This window comes from Lemur catta, chromosome 6, assembly GCF_020740605.2.
Source record: "Lemur catta isolate mLemCat1 chromosome 6, mLemCat1.pri, whole genome shotgun sequence".
NCBI classification, from domain to species: domain Eukaryota; kingdom Metazoa; phylum Chordata; class Mammalia; order Primates; family Lemuridae; genus Lemur; species Lemur catta.
In genome coordinates this window covers 93,712,317-93,729,761 of record NC_059133.1, presented here as the reverse complement: position 1 = coordinate 93,729,761, position 17,445 = coordinate 93,712,317, and the positions used below count along the sequence as shown (strand labels likewise).

Genomic DNA, 17,445 nt, shown 5'->3' with positions numbered 1-17,445 from the left:
TTATGGTGTACCTACTTTGTGGATCAGGGCCCATGATACGGTCTCTACTCTTTGGCAGTCATAGCCTAGGGCGTTTTACTGAAATCCAAGCCCGATAGCAATAATTGTTTTAACAGAAGTATAAACAACCTGCTTTGCGTACATGAGGTTAGAAGGGCTGCAAATCATCTCACTAGAGTGGTGAAAAAAAACCTTCATGCCAAATGCAGTGTGCAGACCTTGTTTGGATCTTGCTTTGAACAAACCAATTATAAAAAGACATTTTTAGACAATCAGGACACATAGGTTGACTATTGGATGTTATTAAGGAATTATGGTTAATGTTTAGGTCAATAATGATATTATGGTTATGTTCTGTAAGTGCTTATCTATTTGGAAATATATGCTGAAGTATTTGTAGGTGACGTGATATATCTGAAGTTTTCTTTAAACTATTTCAGCCAAAAAGGGGAGTAGTCGATAGATAAAATAAGAGTGGCAAAGCACTGGGAATGGATACATTAGGGCTCCTTATACTATTTTTATGTCTGTCTGAAATTTTCCATAATCAGGACATCTTAACTGGACTCCCTAGTAGACTGTCAGCTCTTTGGGGACCACATTGTGTCTGGTTCATCTTGAGATCACCAGTTCTTTGCCAGAACCTGAGACAGAACAGGAGACAGGTAAGCGTTCGCCCAGCAAATGTTCTGTTGCAAATTTCTCCTGCGGTGATGGCAGCCCTGTGGAAACCGACCATCACAGGGGTCTGGGCAAAGAGCTGCAAGACGCAAGTATAATTCAGAGTTGAGAAACGCGGCCCAACTCGTGACAATTGGCAATAAAGCTCAGGAACTCCTACTGCCAATCTGGAGTTCTAGTTCCCTGCACAGTAGGGAAGTCAGAAGACCTGGGCCAAATGCCAGCTGAGCTTGTGATGTGCTGTACAATTCTGGGCAAGCTGCGTCCTTTCTTGGGCCTCAGTTTACCTATCCATGAAGTGAAGGACTTGAAGGACCATCTTCCTCTCCAGCTCTGCCATCCCAAAGGACCTGGCCCTGCTACCTGCACTTACCACGTGGTGTGATGGTCTGAGAAGATGTCTTCGGGCTGGAAGATCTCGCCATCGTAGTAACAAGGGCACTCGGCCTTGGGCACGCAGTCTCCCCTCTCGTCCAGGTAGAGCCCTGGGGGGCAGAAGCAGCCCTCCAGGCAGACCTCGTTGCAGTCCTCATCCGGGTAAGAGAGGGAGCGGCAGGTCAGGTTGCAGGGAGTCCCACACTGCAGGTACACCTGGCCCTGCGGGCAGCTCAGCGCTAGAGAGAGGGCAGAGGGAGGAAGGCCTCAGTGGAAACACCGGACAACAAGGACTGTGCTTCTAGGACTTGGGGTACCACCCTTGCCGCTATGACCCTAACTGCATCCGTACGGCCATCACCTTCATTTCCTACTCTGAGCAAAGGTGCATTTCTCAGCACACACACGTATATTCTCATTACGGAGGCACACTCTCCTCCCCTCAGCCAGGGAGCATGCTCTAGTCCCCTCTGAATTCTGAAATCCTAGGAGATAGAGAAATCCCCGTGGGTTCTGAAGCTATGAATATTAAAAACAACTGGGAATGACAGGCAAGGGTATCCCCGTGATGATAATGACAATGGCTACCATTTATTGAGCACCTACTGAATGCCCTGCTCTTCACATGAGCTTCATGCCTCACCCAGTGAGTGAGCTCCCCTCGTACCCTTTCTACCAGTAAGAATACTGAAACTGATGACTTGTCCGTGGCATGCCTCTCAGGAAGAAGCAGAGGCAGGATTTGAACCCAGCTCTCTGTGACCCTAAATCTCATGCTCATAACTATTATACTCTAAAAAGAAACCAGTCCCCTGGGGGACATGCTAGTCGCAAAGATCAGGGACACTCTTGTACCTGATGTAGGCAGTGCCCACCTACCCACAACCCTCACTCTCCCTGGCTCCCACAGAGAAATCCCACAGGAAACCAAAGCCAGGAGGAAGTGTAGCAGTGCACTAAGCAGCTAAGAGAATGGGCTCTGTATCCCAGATACCTGGGTTCAAGCCCCAGGTCCACCATTAGCCAGCCACGTGACCCTGAGCAGCATCCTCACTGGGAAGTACCCACAACATCCACCTGGGTCCCTGTGGAGGTTAAATGGGCTGCCACGCTTAGAGGATGCCTGGCACGTGGTAACGCTCACTGCTCTTACTGTCATTACCAATGCTGGGGAAACACAGCCCCAGCCCCAGCCCCAGCACAGCAGCCCAAGATGGAAGGGGCATTCCAGAGAAAGGTCTAGGTCCCAGAAGGCCTGGCATTCTGATGGTGACATTCTTTCCTGGTAGGGGAGGGAGGACAGGGAAGTTTGGGGAGCACTGCACCCTTTCAAAACACTTTCCCACTGCTGACCAGCTGCTGCTGTCTAAGAAGTGAGAACCTTGCTCTGGACACATTCCTCCTGCAACCATTAGGGTCCTTCCCTCTCTGTCACAATTGTTTCCACAGCAGAAACCCCCGCAGAGCATTTCCCAGGCGCTGCAAAAGTAGCTCTGGCCATGAACCTCACTGTGGGGGCAGAACCTCTGGAGCACCCTGCCGCCTCCCCCGCCTGCAACCACCTTGGACGTGGTGTTAGAAGGCAGCTTGGAAGAGAGGGGGCTCTCCAGTCATAGTGGACATTGATTTTTCTCTGAAACAGTGGAGAGGTTGGGTCACCAGATGAATATTAAGAGGGAGGGTAGGTTAAGATGGGGCGTGCTGGGCAATACAGATGGAGATCCCCTTCAACCCTCTGAGTCTACGATGACAGGGGCACATTTCGTCCATTAAAGAGCTGCTAGACTGGAGAGCTTCTTTTGTTCTGGTAGACTATCGCTGGCTTGGAGCCTCATGAAATTTCTCCTTTAGCCTTCTTCTCCAGAAGAAATAATGCACATGTCAGTTTCATTTATTGTGTGTTACCACGTGTCACGGGCTCTGTGTGTTAGGCACAGGAGAACAGAGACGAGACCATGGCTCCTTGCTTTCAAGACAGGACACAGGCAAGAACCCAGGAGTCCTGCACAGCCTCTCTGGGCTCACAGGGAGAGCCCAAGGCCAACTGTCAGCCTTGTCTCTTGTCACATAAACCCACAGAGACAGATCCCTCTTGTCCTTAAAAGCTTTCAGGAAAAGTTCCTCCCCACCCCTGGCACTGCCTGCCCTATCACACAGCCTCAGGAGTCAGGACATTCTTTGATGGAGTCTCAGTCCCTCCACAGTGTCGGCCCGTTTCCCTTGTTCTGTTCAGTGGAGGCTATGAACAGCTGCTCGTGAGAGACTAAAGAATATTTTGGTGGGTCCTTAGCAGCCCAGGAGAATGTCCTAAATTAGTAAACCCACCAGATGCTGCAGCATCTAATATTGGTGAACAACCAAAGGATGTTCATTAACAGCACCTCATTTACTCCTCATCACTTTCTCCAGTTTCTACACAGCAAACATGAGGAAATCGAAGTTCAGAGGGGTCAGCTGCAGGGCTCAAGGTCACATAGCTAGTAGTCACAGGCAGGCTGCCAGCAAGGACCCAGACTCTGTTGTCCCAGCCACTAGCCTGTCGCTCCCTGAGACATCCCAGAGCCAGAGGGAAAGGGAAGGCACAACCCCTGCATTTATGCACTTGTCCCCTTTCATCCTTATTCTTGTCCCTGTTCCTCTTCTGTATGAGACTGCTTTGACTCAAAAGATGAGCCGGCACAATAGACCTAAACTTCTCCTCCAATACACATTGTTAACTCCTTTCCCCGTTTCTCACAGCTCCTCTTTTCCTGCTTCCATCAGCGTCACCTATGTTTTAACAGGAATGCACCTACTTCATCCTAAAAGTCAAAATATCCACCACCTTATCCTTCCGGCATATTCTCCTCACTTCTATGCCTAACTACTGCTATTCTACCGTTGGAAACAACTCTTCTCTGCCAAGACAGCAGCATTTTAAAACCATGGTCAAGTACACCTCCTCCAGAAAGCCTTCCTTGGTTGTCCCCGGCCTTACTCTAATCATCCTTTTAGTCAGCGTGATAGGTACCTAGTACGGGGACAGTTTCCATTTGTGCCTCAAAAAGGAAACTTGGACTTCTACATCATCACTATTGCCTGACACACTGGGCACTCAACAAACGTTCCCAGAGCAAAACCAACAACAAGGGACCAGAGTGTAGGAGCAGACACCAACTTTGGTGGCAGGAATCTAACGGTGCAGAGTGAGAATCTAAAGTCAGCTGGGGACAGTGATGTAATTGAGCTTCGTGTAACTTTATATTCATACAATGCCAGAGACTTAGGGCCAGGGATCCCCCGATGGTTTACCTGAAGCTATAAACAAAAGATGTGCATGCGCACGTCCCGTTGTCTTCCGGACTCGAGGGACGCCAGGACACACTGGGATCTGGGACCCTCTCACTCTACAACGTGACCGTGCATGTATCGGACACTAGGTGGCAGCAGCCACAGGACGTCTCTGCTTCCAGGGACCCCAAGGTTCCCGGCCTCCCGGCGGGGGGTTCCACCACGTGCCCCTGGAACAGGCCCGTGTTGTGGGAGAGCCAGGCCCCACCGCGCGTCCCGCCGCGAGGTGGAGGGGGACAATGGGCGCAAGTGAGCCGTCCCCACAACCCCTGCTTGTCAAAACGCCCCGGGGCCCCTTTCCAAAGAAACAATGCAAGGAAATTGTTTGAAAAGGACACGCGGAGCGGGCAGGGCGCCCCGGCGACGGGGTGGCAGCCCGAGGGGCGGCGGCGCGCAGGGCACGCACCACAGAAACCCGGCTCCCGCCAGGCGACGCGCACGCCCCTCCGGGCGCAGGCCGCGGCGTAGCTGGCCACGGCGGCGCACAGGCACTCCCTGCCGTCGGAGCAGGCGCACACGTCGTAGCGGCAGTTGCGCAGGTAGGGCAGCGGGCCGACGGCGCGGTGGCAGGCGGCGAACGCGGGGGACGCCAGCACGGCGCACGCCTCCTCGGCGAACCTGGCTGCGGGGAGAGGAGCGAGTGGGCGTGGGCGGGCCTGGGGGGAGGGGGGCCGCGGGGGAGGGGGCCACACCTTCCCTGGGACGCCTGGGAACGCCCACACGTGCTACCGTGGACCGGACGTTCCCAGCGGACCACCCGCAGCCCGCCCAGCCCGAGAAGCTTTCGGTAGCGTAACCGAGGTGGCGCGGCTGCTGCGGTCCAGTGACAGCGCCCACGGGCGGGGACTGCGCTCTCTTCTTTCCTTCCCGGGCTTTGGCCCTCAGTAAAAGGACTTTGAAGAGCAACTGACCCAGATGCAGACTATCAAATGTTGATGGTAAACCAAAGGCCCACCCCAAATCCCTCGCACCCCGCCCCCGCACGGTGGGTGCACTGTCCCGTGGAACGCGCTGGGACGTGGGCACTCCGGCCCCGCGGAGTCCCCGCCTTGCCCCCCGCTCACGCACTCAGGCGCGGGTTGAGGGCACAGGGGTCGCTGTGCTGCTTCTGCAGGTCCCGGCACTCCCCGTGCAGCTTCCAGGCGTTCCCGAAGTCCTCCACCAGGGGCTCTGCCAGCCCCGCGGGCGTGCGGAAGTCGTCGCCCTGGTCGCCGTTGTAATTCCCGCACAGGCCGCAGGTCTTTCCCGCGTAGACTGGGGACAGCTGCGGGAGAAGACAGACCACCTTGGAGCCGCTGCCGCCAAAGCAGCCACAGTGTCGTTTCGCTAACGAGAGGGTTTTAATCGAAAGAGTTCCCCGGGTGAAAAATAAATATTAACTTAATAAAAAGCAGCTAAACCCGGGTCTGCAGAAGAAAGAAAAAGCTGAATGCAATGTGCGCTCACCAGCTCCGTCCCTGCCCCTAAATCATTAGTCAGCGACCTGTCCTGCCAGAAGAGATTTCAGAGATTAGTCATTGAAAGATGGAGAAACTGAGGCCCGGGAGGAAAAGTGACTTGCCTAAGGTCACAGAAGCAGTGGTGAGGCCAGGAGGGGTAGGCAGGCTGAGCCTGTCCCGCCCTCTGCCCTCCCTGCCTGTCCCGAGAGTGGCTAAGCCAGTGGGCCTGTCACCCACGGGAGTCACGTGCAAACTCAGCCCCCTCTAAAGAACATTCGTGCTGGTCACACATGTGGACTACACACAGAAGTGGAGTCCGTGTGGTCTCAGCCCTCTCGGAGTTCACATTTGGTGACAAGGAACACCTTCCTCCTAACCTCCTCATTTAACGCCACCGAGCATCACTGAAGAGAAAAGCCCACACCCAAAGAAGCCTCTGGGGGTTTTGATCCCAGGAAACCCGAGTCAGCGAGGACTCTGGGGCAGACTGCTGTGGGGTGAGCAAGAGGGGTCTAGGGTTCAAACTCCAGGCCATTGGCATGCGGCTCCAGAGCAAAGTGCACATTCAGGGGGCTGGGGGGGGTGCCTTTCACTCAAGGCAGCTGGGAGCCCAGCACAGCTGGGAGCACCTGCTGGTTTCTACTGAGAGGACCCCAATTCAGAGATGAAGCAGGCCTGGGACCCAGGAGTCCTGACTCCTGCTCTGCATGGCATTACAGAGGCTGGATGACCTGCCCATGTTCTGAACTCTGAGGGGCTAGGCCTGGGCCCCCTAGGGTCATCTCCTGGAGCCCCTTTCAGCTTCCAGCTCTGACTTAAGAAGATGCCAGGTGAACAATCTAGTGGAAAGTTCCAGAGCCATATATATAAAATGCAACCAAGTAATTATTGTTAATAAGAAAGGGAACAGAGTAATGTTTCCTTATGAGCTCTACCAATTTCAAGTGTTGTCACATTAGGCACCAAGGCACTCCCTGACCTCCCTGACTAACATTAAATCCCCCAATCCTGGCACTTCCTGCCCCCTTCTCTGCTTTATTCTTCTGCCCAGGATTTATCACCTCCCGATATGTAATATAATTTACTTGTTTGCTTTGTTTTTTGCCTGTCTCCCCCCATTAGAATTTAAACTAAACGAGACAAGGATTTTTGTCTGTTTTGTTTCACTGCTGTAACCTCAGCATCTAGAATGGTGCCTGTCTTGGTCCATTCAGGCTGCTGTAACAAAATACCGCAGACTGGGCGGCTTATAAACAACAGAAACTTATTTCTTACAGTTCTGGAATCTGGGAAGTCCAGGATCGAGGCGCCAGCAGATTCGGTGTCTGGTTCATAGATGGCGCCTTCTCGCTGTATCCTCCCGTGGCGGAAGGGGCCACCTAGGTCTCTGGGGTCTTTTATAAGGGCACAAATCCCATTCTTAATCACCTCCTAAAGGCCCCACCTCCTAATACCACGCCTTGGGGGTTACGATTTCAACATGTGAATTTGGGGAGGACCCAAACATCCAGACCACAGCAGTGCCAGTAAGCACTCATAAATATTTGCTAAATGAATGAACCATTGAACAAATCAATGAACCAATAGATTCTCCTCCTGCCACTGGCTGGAGTGCAGTGCCAGCAGTCAGGGCCGCCTGGGCAAAGCGGCACGACTGGTGAAGAGCCTTCCTCCCCTCCCCCATGGCTCAGTATCTCCCTCTCCTCCTTCTCAGACACTGATGCTCCCTTGTTCACCCCCACTCTCTAAAACTATATCTTCTTCGTCCGCTCAGCCTGTCTTAGAGGTCAGCTTGGCCAGGGGTCAGAAGAGCGGGTGTGTCCACGGACGCCAGGCTGTGGCTGGCAAGAGCCCTGCAGAGTCTGAGATGGGGATACTTAGAGGAGACACTTGCTGTTTGAAATAAACCTCTGCCCAGCGATAGTTCTGGCAAAGTGAAGACTACCAGGGTCTTTTCCACAGCACGTTGGCTGAGGCTGAGCTGGGCCCTGCATGCAGCCGGCTGAGCGCCCGCCCCGCCAACCCCACGGGAACAGAGCACACGCAGGAGGGCACAGTCAGAGGGCAATACCTCTTCTGGCGACCCCTCTCCCCCAGCCGGCCTGCCTCCAGCTATCTCCCCCACACCACAGCCTCCCAAACCCCAGATTAGCGTTCTGAGGCACCCCTGCCCCATCTCAGGGACCCCCTTTCCTGCCTCATACCCAAACCCACAGGACAGCCCTACAGGCCACGGGGGCCTCTCACCCTGTCCTGGATCTTGACCAAGGACATCCTCTGGTTGTTAGCTAAACTGACCAAAACCCAGCCCCAGGAATAATCCTATGTCCCTTCCCACAGAAAGATGTCGGCCTCTTCCTCCCTCAGGGGAGAGGAAGGCAGGTGCCAGGATGAGAAGCCATGGCCCTGCGGACTGAGGGCGGAATTGCGTGGAGGGAGAGCAGCTGTCCGTGGCCGGGAGGGCGTGGAGAAAGTGCTGTGACTGCCGTGGAGCCCTGCCTTGAAGACCCAGGTGCAGGAGGAAAGACTGGGTACGGGCCAGGAGACCCCAGTTGTGATCCTCACCCTGTCGCCAAACAACCATGAGAACCAGGAAAGTTTCTCTTGCCAGAAACGATGGCTCTTATTTCCAGCTGGAAAAGGGGAGTGGACAAGGGGATCTCCCACCTTCCTACTCTGTGCTCTGTGGTCAGAGGTGTATTTTTTATAAAAGAAAAGAAGGAGGGTGGGGGAGTTGGTTTGGAGCTCCCTCAGGGGCCCTAAGACAAGAGAAGCAGCATGGCCTCACGGGAGGGAGAAAGCCGGGATCTCACCGCGATGCCAGCGCCCTCCCCGGACTCTCCAAGGACTCTGAGGAGTGTGGAGGCCCAGCGTGCCAGGGACTCCCCGGGGACCCTGGGACTATCTAGGACACCGGCTTTCAAGTGCGGTGTTGGGGCTCATGGAGGTCCCTGATACCCTTTCAAGGTGTCTGTGAGGCCAAAACTATTTTCATAATAATATGAAGACATTATTTGCCTTCTCCCTTCTCATTCTTTTACAAGCCTACAGTGGAATTTTCCAGAGGCTACATGACACGAAATATTGCAAAAGATTGAACGCAGAAGGAGATATGAGAATCCAGCTGTCTTCTATTACACCAGCCGTTAAAGAGATTTGCTGAGATGTACAACAGTGGTATTATTCCCATTACTTATTTTTGTTTTGGAAAACAGTTATTTTTCAGGGAAAAAAAGTGCTTATATTAATGTGTAGTGGGTTTACTGTCATTTTTGAATGAGTTAATAAATACATATTTTAAATGTCTCTGATTTAATTTCTAATGTGGCACAAATATCAATATATATAATCCTCACAAAAGATCTTGGTTCCTCAATAATTTCTAAGAGTGTAGAGGCATCCTGAGCCCCAAAAGCCCACGGGTCTGGTGGGAAAGGCAAAGCGCAGAGAGCTGATCCTCGCTCTGCCACGGCTGGGTGGCAGTGGGGGTCAGAGCAGGAGATCAGACCGGAGGATTAGATTCCGGCCCTGAAAGTTTGGGAGTGCGGGACTTCCCTGTGCCTTGGTTGTCTCGCTTATAAAATGGCAGTAATAGCACCCACGCTGCCTACCTGCCAGGGACATTTCATGAGAAACCACGTGGAGGGAAGCCTGGCGAAAGGTGTGGATTGCTAGCAGTGTGGTTCAAGGGCCACAGAGAGCAAGAGGAAGCTGCCCACCAATGCAGAGTCCCGGTGTCCAGGGAAGGAATTTGGTAGCTCCCTGTGCAACCTCTCCCAGGCAGAGGGGCAGCTTCCTCTTGGTTGTGGGTTCCAAGGGGGCTCTTCCTGTCCCACCCACAGCAGGCACCCAGGGAGATGGCCCTGCTTCCAGGCCCCGTTACAGTGGGAGACTGGACAGCAAACCTGCCCCTGCCCCACAAGAGCCCGCCCCCGTCTGGGGGCCCTTGGCATACCCGAGCCCCAGAGGGGAGAATCCCCAGGGTGCCCAGAAAACAAACACCAGCTTCTCATACACAAGAGAGGCCTGTTCCCCGCCTGGGGGTGTAGGGCAAGAGGAGAAAGGAATTCTTCTCCCACCACACAAAGCCGCTCTGCCCAGAGCACAAGGGGTACTTTGTAAGGGTCGGGCTGCGGGGAGGCGGTGCCTCCGGAGGGGACCTACCTTGACCAGCAGCCTCCCACGGCCGTCCCAGTCCATCTCCAGGTCCTCCCCATAGCTGAGGCGCACGGAGGCCATCGCCGTGTGCTGGATGCGGAGGTCACCTGGAACCCAGCAGGACAGGATTTAGGCTGAGGTGGGGGAGGACGGGGTGATGGCAGGCAGATGTATTGTAAGAGGAGATGGGAAGGCTCAAAATGACGGTAGCAAAGAACTGCAATGAGTTAGGGGCAGATGGGCTGTCCACGAGGCTTACGAGGGTCTCAGGAAGGGTGATCGATCGAGTGGTTGGAGGGCAAATAGGGTTCCCCCAAAAAGAGCCTCTGTACCCTGGCTGTAACCTGCCATTGCCCCTGCTGCCACTGGAGGGCGGCAGAGGCTCCTGCAGAGCTTTAGGCTCTGCGTACCCTTGAACCCATGAGCCTGAGCGTGCCTGAGACCCTCGGCCGCCGCCATCGCACACTGTCCGGGCGGAGTTAGTCCTCATGGCTGAGCAATGCTGTGTGCAAGGCTGAATGCAGCAGTTCTCACTGCAGGGGAGGTAGAGACAGATGGGAGCATAGCCCTTGCCCTGGAGGAACAAACGTACCGTCCGGTCGGGAGACATGGGAGCACTGGCACTCACACACATGCTGTGTACCCACTAGCCCACGCTCCTCCACTGTGTGCAACGCTAGGATACTGGGCCGCAGGGTGGCCAGTGGTCATGGAGAAGGAGGAGGAGTCTGAGAGCCCTTTGAGGGTGAAGCTTGGGGGTTACACTGTGCAAAGCAGTTTTGCTGTGACAGGCACAGTGCAACCTGGACCAGACACTGGACAGGTAGGTTTTTCCCACAGGCCAGAGGGTCACCTGGCCTTGCCCCAAGTGGCATCCTCTGGTCTGACATCACCAGCCACCCCTGCCCTCTCGGCATCAGCCTCTGCTCCCGTCCCACCTCAAAGCAAAACCACAACCACCTGCACGAGACTCAACTCGCCCCTTTGGCCCAAGTCAAGTGAGAATCCTCTTGGCTCCTTTTCCCGTCTGCACTCTCTCCCCGGCCTGGAGTAGCCTCCTCATCTACAGGTGTTCAGCCAGCTTCCTCCTCTAGGCACCTCCTCCAGGAAGCCTTCCTTTCGTGCAGAGATGCATCCCCACCCTGCCCTCCAAAGATGGCTCCATCACACTCCCAGGAGGAGGTGTCCGTGGGCAATGGCCCATGTTGAGAAGAAGGGGTGCTTTGGGGCAAGCCGGGCCAGCCCCAGGCCTGGTGGAGCAGGAGGAAGCCCACCTTGCAGGAGAGGGACCTGGACGTCCTGGCCATCCATGGCAACTCCTCCCCCATGCTTCAGCTTCACGAGGCTGTTGTGCAGGGCCGGCAGCCGGACAGTGACGGAGCGGGTGCAGACAGCATCGGGGTCATCAGCACACTGCCAAGAGGGGACGTGGGGTGATCCCACTGTACCCCTCGCCAGTCCAGCACCTCGGCCCAGGACCCACTGAGTCAGAGAAAGACCCCAGCCCCAGAGAGTCTCTGGCCTTCATTCTCACAGGACACTCTGTGTGGACGGGGCCCCGAGAGTGGTGCAAGGTGCCCAACCTCTCCCACACCAGTTCCCATCCTGGCCTGGTCTTTCTAGACAACCGTGGGCCTCTGCCTCAGCTTGTTCCTTGGGCCTGTCTTTCCAAAGAGAATCAGGGTGTTGGCACTCTTATTTGTCCTCATCGTTGCTTCATTCTCTAGAGAAAGTAAGTCTACACAGGGACCATAGCAGCTCAGAATGGGAGACAGGCCCTCCTTGCCCGCACCCGTCACCCCAGCTTCGCACAGCAGAGACTGGCCGCAGAGGCAACAGGCAGGACCTGCAGCACCCACTGAAGCCGCTCCTGGAGCTGGGCCGGCCCTGAGTGCTGTGGTCGGCAGGGCAGGCTGCCTTTTCCCTACATCTAGGGACAGAGAGATGGGCTGGGTTTCTGGAAGAATGAGGGGCTAACTGAAGCCTGAAAGAAGGGTCCTCCGTCCTGCACAGAAAGCAACTGCCCACACTTCCCAGGGGGCCGCCCTGTCGGCCTAGCAGCTATGCAGCCACCTCGAGCAGCCTCCCGGCAAGCTCACCTGCACGGTCTCAATGACAATGGAGAAGGAGTGGTCCTCACAGTCCCGGGCCAGCAGGTACTGGCAGATCCCACTGAAGGTGAAGTGCCTGTTGTCGAAGCTCTTGAAGTGGGATTGGCCTGTGACGAGGCACTCTCCTGGAGGGACACAGGAGGGGAAGAACGGGAGGTGAGGGGGGTGTCCTCGGGGCAGAGGTAGAACGCTTGTGCAAGCAGGGTGCCCTCTCCCTAAAGCTCCACAGACATCCTTTCCCCACGCCAGGCTAAAAATGAGTTTTTCAAGGGGACTCTAAGTCAGTCCTGCTCTTAAAACCGTAAGATGTCAGAGCCAGGCCATTCAGTTTCAGGCCTCGCTTTACAGATGGGGCCTCTAGGAAGGTGGCGAGCCAGGCCAGAACCCACGCTCCTGACTGCCCGCTCCTGCCACCTCCACTCCTCCCTCACCCGCTGCCCAGGGGCCCGTGCTTCCCCCGCTCAGGGCCAGCCTCAGAGAGCAGCGTGGGAGCTCGCAGAGCGGCCAGCCAGAGGGAGGCTGTCCAGCAGCGTGGCTGGCTCTGAACTGGCACGTGGGGGCCCCAGGACACAGCCCCGCCCCAGAAGAGTCCCCGGAAACCAGCAGGCAGAGCTGGCAGTGCACTGGCAGGGTGAGGTGGGAGAGCAAGGCAGGGACAGTCTCAGAGCTCAGCAGTAGAAAGTCAGGGACTCCCTCCTCCGCCCCAGCTGAGGGGCGGCTCTAGGGCCTCCTCAGAGGCAAGTTTCTGCTGTGACTCCCTTTGGGGCCAATGGGGGACCGGGAGCCCATCTGCCCATGATCTCACCACTGCCTGGGCAGCGCTGAGCACTGCAGGGCCAGCTCCCCAGCCCAGGCTGGCATGTCTGTGGGTGGGGACCAGGGGACCACGACTCCCCTTTGTCACCTGCAACTCAGAGCCCACGACTTGCCCCTACCCAGTCACCACTCCGCTTCCCCCAGGCCACAGCCCAGGCCCCACACTTCTGGCCCAGTGCACTTCCAGCTGGAGCTGACACGTGCTGGAAGGTGTCGGCACCAGGAGGCCTCCACCAGCGTCTCCGGAGACTCCCCTTTGACCCTCCCAGCCCGGGGCAATGCCACCTTCAGGGCCTACAATGGACCCATCGAAGCTGACATGGGCATCTCGGTCTCCTCCCAAGCTCCCCTTGCGTGTTCCTCTATCTCCTCTCACCTTTGCCATCTGCTCTACAGAAAAAGGCATGTGTGCACACGCCACGCCGTTCCACAAAGGAGGGGCCTCCCTGCCACCCCGCCTCCCCGACCTCCAAACCACAGAGGCGGCCGAAACCTGGAGTTCCCCCTACGAGTGTCCTACAACCAATACCCCCACCTGGTCCCTCTCCAGGGACTGAGGCTGGGCCCTGTCACATAGCCAGGGGGTCCCCAGAGGCCACAGGGAGAGTCCAGCAGCCCACCTGCCAAGGACAAACTGCGCAGGTGCCCCTGCCTGTCACCTCATGCCCACGTGTGCACAGACAGGCACGGCAGGCCAGGTGAGGCTGCACAGCTGGACCCTGGTGTGGTCCTGCTCTTGGTGTGTGTTGGAAGGCAGGGATGGGGGTGAGTAGCCCCAGGCGACCGGTGCCTGTCCCTCTGCCTGGTCCCAGGGCAGCTGGCCCTTTCCAGGACGGCATGGGCCAGGAGGGCAAGGGTGAGGGCGCCTGTGCATGGAAGTCCAAGCAGAACAGGCAGTGAGAGGGGGCCAGGGTCACCCCAGCTCACGGTGCACGTGCTGGAATGTCAGAGCCAGTGAGGCCACAGGAAAGCCTTTTTAAACTATTTTTCAGAAATCACCATCATTCTACTACACACAGAGCAATTTGGTCCTTTGTGTCCAATGTCGTGACCCTGTTGCAGTAAAATGGGTGGGGATGCTTCCCCCAACCTTTCTCTGTTTTCTCAAGAGCGCTCTTACCCGAATAAGTCACTGGACTTCTATTATCTTTGACAATTCCCAGGAAAAGAGGGGTCAGTGAGAAAACATGCAAATATCCGAAAGCAAAACTTTCAAGGCTAGAATCTAATCCTCTGATCTGATTTCCTGCTCTGACCCACACTGACTTGTGTTCCCGAGTTTCTCGGGAATCAGAAGTCTAAATATTATACTTAGCTTATCTCCTTGGTACAATTGAGGGACGGAGCCGCAAACACAGGAAACAGGGGAAAACGGATGGGTGAGCTGCCGGGTAGCGGTTAGGCACAGGCGCTGGAACACCCAACAGGCCACGTGGCCGGGCTCACCCACCCCCTGCCCAGGACTGGACATCTAGAATATTCCCCATCAGTCAGTTAGTCCACACCAGGCAGCCCCCTACAAACAGCGGGCCCACCACCCGACAGACAGGTGGGTGCTAAACGTTTGGTGAATGAAATAAAAGGCGAGTGATTCTTAAAGTAGCGTAAAAATTAGAACATCCGGAAGCTAGAGCAGATCCACTCCTACAGGAATAAAGATCCTCCCTTATGGAAAAACAAAAAGAAATCTCTCATCTGCTGGAAGCACATCACCTCTGCTAAACAAACCCCCTGGTCTGCAGTGAGGGAGCCCTGGAGGGGGCTGCTCTGCTGGGGACATCTGCACCCCCTCCCCCCACCGCCACAGCCTGCCCCAAAGAAACGCCAGCCCGCAGGCCCTTAGCAAAGCCGCTCAGACTTCCTCCAGACGCAAATGTTCGCCAAAGCCCGCCTCTAAGTCACAATAACATAATCTCGACCAAAAGTGCAAGATGCATTTCTAAGTGCGTGGTGGGACCCCCTCATTTATTGCTCCTGTGAAGCAGTCATCATTATTCGCAGTTTACAGATGAAGAAACTAAACACAGAGAAGTGAAACTCGTCCAGGGTCCCACAGTGGTCAAACGGGTTTGAGTCCGGGCAGTCTGGCCGGCTCCAGAGCCCGCAGCACTCGGCACCACTCAGTACTGCCCCATGGGCCGGCTCCCGCAGTTTCTCATGAGCCCAATTTCTTTAGGGCCAAGCCTGATGTCCTTCTGACCCTGGGCACAAGTGAGCATGTGTATGGGACGTAGGGACAGCTGGGTCTGAATACAGAGACTGGGTGGAGGGAGGCCTTGGCTATGAAACACATCAGCCTGGCCTGGAGCAGGTCTGACCCCAGAAACCCACGACAGGCTGGGACAGTAAGCTGGAGCCTTCCTGTGAACTCAGAGAGTCAGAAACCCCAGCCACGCCCAGGCACCTAGAACACATCCCCCTGCGGGAAAGGCATCTGCCCTGGTTTACTCATCAGTCTCTGTTAGCCAACAACGTGGGGTTTACCTTCCTTCACGGAGACTTCATAACAGACTGACCTTGAATCCCAAGGTCAGATTATAGGGCTATGTTAGAATCCATCAGAAGTTACCATGAACCAAGTAACAGGTTACACCAAGGCCCCCCCTCCTGACCTGGCAGGTCCCACCCTCCTGCCCCACCTGCCCCAGCCATACCCCCCACGCCACCCTCCCCATGCCGGGCTCCTGGGGGCCCCTGGGTCTCAGTCCTTCTCTGACCCTGCTTAATGAAACAGCTGCCTCTGCGCTCTCTGAAGATGAAGACAGCTCACGTTTATTGAGTGTTTGCTGTGTGTTGAGTGATAACAGCCTCACATGAGCCATGGGATGAAGCTGCTGTTATTATCCCTGTTTTACAGATCAGGAAACTAAGGCTGCGAATCATTAAGCAGCTTGCCAAAAGCCACCCAGCTAGGATGTGGTGGGGCTGGAATTCCAACCAGGCTGCCTGAGTCCAGAGCCTGTGCTCCCAGCCCTCATTCTCCACCACCTTTACAGGCTCATGGGATTTGGGACACAAATGAAAAGGCTTCCACCTGCCCCTTCCCACCTCTAGAAAAGAACCTTCTGCAGGCTTCCACTAGGAGAGTCTATAACAAGAGCTTTATTCATTTGAGAACTCAGCTCTATTAACAGGTATGCTGCCTTCGACACTATCTAACCAAATATTTATAGTTCAATGGGAACTACACTGGCAGGGCTTCCCTGGGCAAAGCGTCTTGCAGAGGAAGGGAAGAGAGGCTCAGGGTTATAGAAAGGAAAGTCCCGAAGGCTATGGGGAAGCCACAGTTTTTCCCCAGGCTGCCCTAACTCCTATCCAGCAGGTAGAGATGGCAGGGAGCAATGGAGGCCTAGGAGTGTCACAGGAAGCCCAGCCCCTCCCATCTTACTTCTAGGGAATATAAGACAGCAGAAGTGGGGGGATGTCACTCCAGAGATCAGGTTTTTAAAAAGACTGTGGTTTCTGTCTTGGCTGAGCTCTTACTCACTCTGCAGTCACTCACCCCAGGAAAGCCAGCTGTCACATCACAAGGCAGCCCCAGGGAGAGGTCCACATGGTGAGGCAGCAATGCCTGCCACCAGCACATGAGTGAGCTCCAAAGCCATCCCCTGCACTCACCCAGCAAGCCTTCAGATGAGACCACAGCCCCAGGCAATAGCTTGACTGCAACTTCACCAGAGCTCCTGGGCCAGAGGCACCCAGCTAAGCCATACCCAAATTCTTGATGTACAGAGCCCATGAGACAATGTTTGTTGTTTTAAGCTGCTTGGTTTGGGGAATTATTTGTGACCTAGCAATAAATTACTAATACACTCTCACCTCATTCCAGAGACTCAAAACCCACTTCTCTATTTCTGAGATTCACAACATCCACTCCTCTAGGGTCTGCAGAGAAGCCCCAGCCTGCTCTTTGCTGGGGCAGAACCAAGCATATCCCCTTCCAGAACCTTCCTCTACCTGCAATCACCACACTGGGAGCACAAGACAGCCCCACTGCCTTCTGAGTCAGGAGGCAAGGTGTAGAAATATGCCGTATGCCCTGGATGGAAACATACCAGGAGGCAACGATCAACTAAACTGCAGGACTAGAGAAAGAAGGTCAGTGCTGGGACTTGGAGAGTGCAGAGAAGAGCTTAGTGGTCTGTGTGCAAAAGATCAAACCACTCAGTAGACAGAATTAGAACGGGTTATCTTCCATCAAGGCATCAAAAGAACATAATGCATCCCAACAAAGTTATCTTCTAGATTTTGAATTGAAGGCCAAGGAATTGTACTATACATCCCAGACCAAGCAGTCCATCATGTACACAGTGGATGCTCAACTGGTGTTTGGATGAATGGATGGTTGGAGCTTCCTAATCTGACAGTCAATCTGAAAAAATACAGTAAACTGAATTCTTAATTCCATCCACTGTGGCTCGCAGATCTTATACAATAAATGCTTATTCTTTTGTTATTAAAAGTTTTTTCACATGTTAATTGCAGGAACGAATATGTCTTTCACAGGGTGTGATTATGTTAAAATGTAGCATAGA

At 54.8% G+C, this 17,445-nt stretch overlaps 1 protein-coding gene across 1 annotated transcript in view; it reads right to left on the bottom strand.

Moving 5' to 3' along the window:
- The window catches only part of VWF (von Willebrand factor), a 143,813-nt gene that overhangs the window by 86,027 nt on the left and 40,341 nt on the right, over positions 1 to 17,445 (bottom strand). The window contains exons 11-16 of the mRNA XM_045554544.1: positions 12,083 to 12,219; positions 11,258 to 11,396; positions 9,990 to 10,090; positions 5,455 to 5,650; positions 4,793 to 5,008; positions 1,055 to 1,295 (exon numbers count right to left, since the gene is read on the bottom strand). Coding sequence (XP_045410500.1) covers positions 1,055 to 1,295; positions 4,793 to 5,008; positions 5,455 to 5,650; positions 9,990 to 10,090; positions 11,258 to 11,396; positions 12,083 to 12,219 — 1,030 coding nt within the window. The remainder of the gene's footprint in view (positions 1 to 1,054; positions 1,296 to 4,792; positions 5,009 to 5,454; positions 5,651 to 9,989; positions 10,091 to 11,257; positions 11,397 to 12,082; positions 12,220 to 17,445) is intronic.